General features: G+C 46.8%; 1 protein-coding gene across 1 annotated transcript; it reads right to left on the minus strand.

Annotated features, from left to right (window-relative positions):
- Window positions 1–220: 220 nt before the first annotated feature.
- LOC141815480 (U-box domain-containing protein 39-like) lies at window positions 221–2166 on the minus strand. The gene has a single exon (XM_074703423.1). It carries the CDS (start codon window positions 2130–2132, stop codon window positions 282–284), a length of 1851 nt encoding a protein of 616 aa, XP_074559524.1. The 5' UTR covers window positions 2133–2166; the 3' UTR covers window positions 221–281.
- Window positions 2167–4205: the final 2039 nt, after the last annotated feature.

Genomic DNA, 4205 nt, shown 5'->3' on the forward strand with positions numbered 1-4205 from the left:
TTTATGTCTTGTCTCATAATTAATTATTCATACCATACCATTGTTGGAGTGGAATTGTGTCTGTTTGATCGAATATGCCTTTTAACAGAACGTTAACAATTATACAAAAAGTAAATATAATTAATTTTGCAACGTTAACAATTATACAAAAAGTAAATATAATTAATTTACACAAACAACTCAAATACCATTTTTATTTTTATTTTTTGAATTTCTAGCCACCAAAAAAAACAAAAAAAACAAACGTCACCAGCTTGTCCACGACTTTCCATATGACGTCGCTACTGGGCCCAGTCGACTCGGTTTCCTACCGGGTTAGAGCTGGCCGAGTTGACCCGGTCGGTTCTGTAATTTGTGTTACCGAAATCGCCCAACCGGTCCGACACGGGGCTTGTAACCTCCCCGTCGAGTGCGCCGAACCGTAGCGGCGGCGCGTCGCCACCTTCCTTCCCTCGCATTGCCCTCAGCGTCCTCCTCGCCATCTCCTGCAGGGTTCCCCCGCCGACTTCCGCCGCCAGCCTGGCCAACGCCTGCTCCGCCCCTGCCGCCTTCGCCAGGCCCCGGAAACGCAAGCCCCTCTGGCTCATAAAGTATAGCGCTGCCATGCAGTGCTCCTTGTCCGCCCCTTCCAGTGGCTCCCTCCTCAGCAAATCCGCCAGCGCGGACACCCCGCCGGCGTCCATCAGCGCCGCTATCCCTTCGCGGCACCCCGCGAGGTTGTGGATCATCATCATCGCTATCCTCGCCGGTGCCAGACCCTCCGCTTGCTCGTCTGGAACGGCCGCCTCCGTTGCTCTCTCTGACGCCACCGCGAGCAGCGCGTGAACTGCCCCAGGGGTGCGCACAATCCTAGACCTGTTGGCCGGGGTGAGAGAGAGGTGGTGGAGAGCCATGCCGGCGTCGTGGCGGGCGCGGGACCGGGCGGTCGAAAGGCAGGTGAAGAGGTCGAGGAGTGGCGGTATGGCGCCGATAACGCCTAGTGGGGTGCGGTTCTCCTCCTCGAGGGCGAGACTGAAAAGGGCGCCGGCAGCATGGTAGCGGGCCTCCACGGGGCCTCTCCGGAGCAACTCGACGAGAGCCGGCACGATTCCGGACCTCAAAATCGGAACTTTGTTCATTGGTCCCAGCGAAAGGTTCACGATTGCGGCAGCGGCATCGATCTGGATGGCAGCGCAGGGCGAAATAAGCATGGGACGGAGAGCGCCTAGGAGGCGCAGTGTGCAGAGAGCCACGCGCCGGTCGTGGCTCTCCCTCGTAGCTTTCCGGAAATTGGCGGCGGCTGATTCCTGCTCCGCCACATCTAATTCCGTGAACTTGACCAACGTCTCTTCCAGTGCATCAGTCTTCGCCCCCGCCGATGGCGAATTGGCGACCCTTGGAGTTTGCTCTCTATCCAACGTTCCATCGAGAACGACGATCTCGGAAGAAGAGAAAGAAGAAGATGAATGATTAGAGGATGACGGAGGAGTGGATCCTGACGAAAAACTAGAAGATTGGTTCTTCTCTCGCTCGCGCACGACGCCAGGGACAGAAGTGGCGATTCTCATCAGTTCCTTTGGTTCCTCTTCCGCTACCGTAGGCAAAATGCCGTCTTTCTCACCCATTCCTTGGGAAACAATCTCGGAAACTATCAAGACTCCACCTTTCCCTGCATCACCGCCGAAATCTGCATCCTCTTCCTCTTTTCCTCCGTCAGACAACGCTGCAGAGGCGGCGGCGGAGGGAAGGGGCTGCTGATTTGTGGGCATGAGGCAGCGGACGAGGGCCACGGCAGCTTCGGGAGGGAGTGGGAGGGGAGAACTGAAGCTGAAGCGGGCGCACCAGGCAACAATTGCAGACTTGAGGGCGCAGTTGGGGATAAGCATGGGCGGCGGCGACAGGGCTATGTGGAGGTCCGGCGGGGCGAAGGCGAGGTCGAGGCAGGCCTGAATGCAGCTGCGCTCGAAGGTTTGCCCGGAGGGAATGATGACGGGCTCGGCCATCATGGAGCCGGAGATGGGGCAAAGGAACTCCAGCGGCAAGTCCGCCGTGAAGGACGGCGTGGGCGACGCCGAGGCGGCGGGGGACAGCGAGGCGGTTGAGGAAGAGCGGCGGAAGGAGAGCTTCCACCTCGACTTGCTGTTGCTCCCCATGGCAGGTCCGAATTCCTATTCCTAATCAAAACCGCTCATTCCATTCGCGATCTCTCTGACTGCTTGCTCCACTGTTGGAAAAAGGAACGCCTTTTGAGTAAGCAGCGGAAGAAGAACAAGACTTAGCCTCCAAGACATCACCTGGAATATTTACTTTGCCGTACCAAAATTTAGGATAATTTTCACAATGGCACTTTAAAAAATTTGGATAATCTTAGAAGCCTAAAACAAATATTTTAATATTAAGGGTATTTTAGAAATTACTCTGGAATATATCAATTTTTGAAAATTATAATCCATCTCACTTCTTAAAAGGTTGACCTTTTGACTTTAGGGTTAAATTGGTATTTTGAATGTTAAGAGATGGAAAGAAGAAGTTGATAAATATTGGGGGAGCAAAGTAAAATTTCCTCCTCAAATTATCCTTTATAGTTATTATTATTATTCATATTTTAGTCATTGGAAAAAATATTTTAATTCCCAAAGTACATATTTTTTAAATTATTTTTGAGTTTTAAGGTTGTTTAAAAGTAGAGAATTAAAAGAGTGCCCTTTTATTGTCAAAAGGTCTCTCTTTTAAAATTTATTAAAATAATATTTTATCAATAATTTAATTTTCTATTTCATCTTGGCCATTCCAAAGTTAGGTCAAAATTGATCTAAAATGATATAGTTTGGATCAAAGCTGTTCCAAAGTATATAAAAAAAAAAAAATTAAAGGGTATTTTGGGTATAAAAAATTGATGAGGTGGGAACACTCTTTTAATGATATGGATAATTAGGTGTAATTTTCACCTTTAAAATTTNNNNCAAAACTCATTATACATTATTCTTTTAAGTTGAGTCAAACCCTTAAACACAGAGGGAGATTACTTTGTGGTTAACAAAGGACCCTGAGGATGTGTCAGATTAAGGGGGAGAGTCTGAAATAAAAAATAATGACTAGTTTTTCAAAACTTGTCTATTTTTTAAAACCACTTATTTTGAAAAAAATTGAAAAACTATTTCAAAAATCTACTACAAAGTGATGTTTGCAAAAGTATTTCAAAAACTCATCTAAAAACTAAGTTTTTTAAAAAATTAATTTAACATATAAATTATTTGAAAATTTTTCTAATCTACTATGGTCTTTCAAGAATTATCAAGACTTAGGCGTGACCATAGACATTACCATTATTGTTGGTGCAAGAGAGAATGAGCTAAATGTTAAATCTTTTTGATGTATGAAAAGGGGTAGAAGGGACCTTAAGTTAATAATATAGATTTCTCCCAGAAAATTAAACCCTGACCTATATTAACTTAAGAAATTGTCAAACATTAAAAAGGGGGAGATTGTTGGTGCAAGATGCACTAAGATCTTGCCTAGAGTTTCGATGTTTGACAATACACCTAAGTCCGTCAGTTTGACCAAGGGTTGATCCAAACAGGACTTGATGTTTGGATGTGTGGAAGTGAGCGAGAAGACCTAGTCGGTTGGACTAGGCAGTGGAAGTCCTAATCTGGAAGATTGGGCAAGGGAAGTCCTAGTGAGTGAAGCTGGGCAAGGCAAAGTTCTAGTTATAGGCTTGGCAAAGAGAAGTCCTGATTTGGAGGATCAAACGAAAGTCTTGGCAGAGTCAAAGTGCACCAGGTAGAGTCTGGACTTGGTCAGGAGGACCAAGTTGCAGTAGAGAGCTGGGCCTGGTCAAGAGGACCAAGCTACAGCTGAGGGCTGGACTGATCAGGAGGATTAGTTGCAGTACAAATCCTGGGGGGCAAAGACAGAGCTAAGCACAAGTCCAACAAGTCTAGAGGACTTGGTTGGCATAAATTCTCCTGAATGGAGTGGGTAAGGGTGCATTTCTGGAGTGGGACAGGAGGCGTCAGACTAACCCAGGATTTCGAAAGAAATCCGAAGTTAGACCCACAAGGTAAAACTAGATTGGCTTGGTTGTATTCATGCTTATTTTGCAGGAACCATAATGCAGGGTCAACTTCAAACGGCCATAACTTTTGACTCGGGACTCGAAACGAGGCATGGTTGGATGCGTTGGAAAGCCCTTTCAGAGACCTACAAAAAAGGTTTCTGGAGTC

The sequence above is a fragment of the Curcuma longa genome, chromosome 21, assembly GCF_044706935.1.
Source record: "Curcuma longa cultivar G26 ecotype Majalengka, Jawa Barat chromosome 21, ITB_CL_G26_1.1, whole genome shotgun sequence".
Lineage (NCBI taxonomy): Eukaryota > Viridiplantae > Streptophyta > Magnoliopsida > Zingiberales > Zingiberaceae > Curcuma > Curcuma longa.

Excerpts from the sequence above, each read along its gene's own strand:
- LOC141815480 (XM_074703423.1), bottom strand. The coding sequence starts at position 2,132 with ATGGGGAGCAACAGCAAGTCGAGGTGGAAGCTCTCCTTCCGCCGCTCT.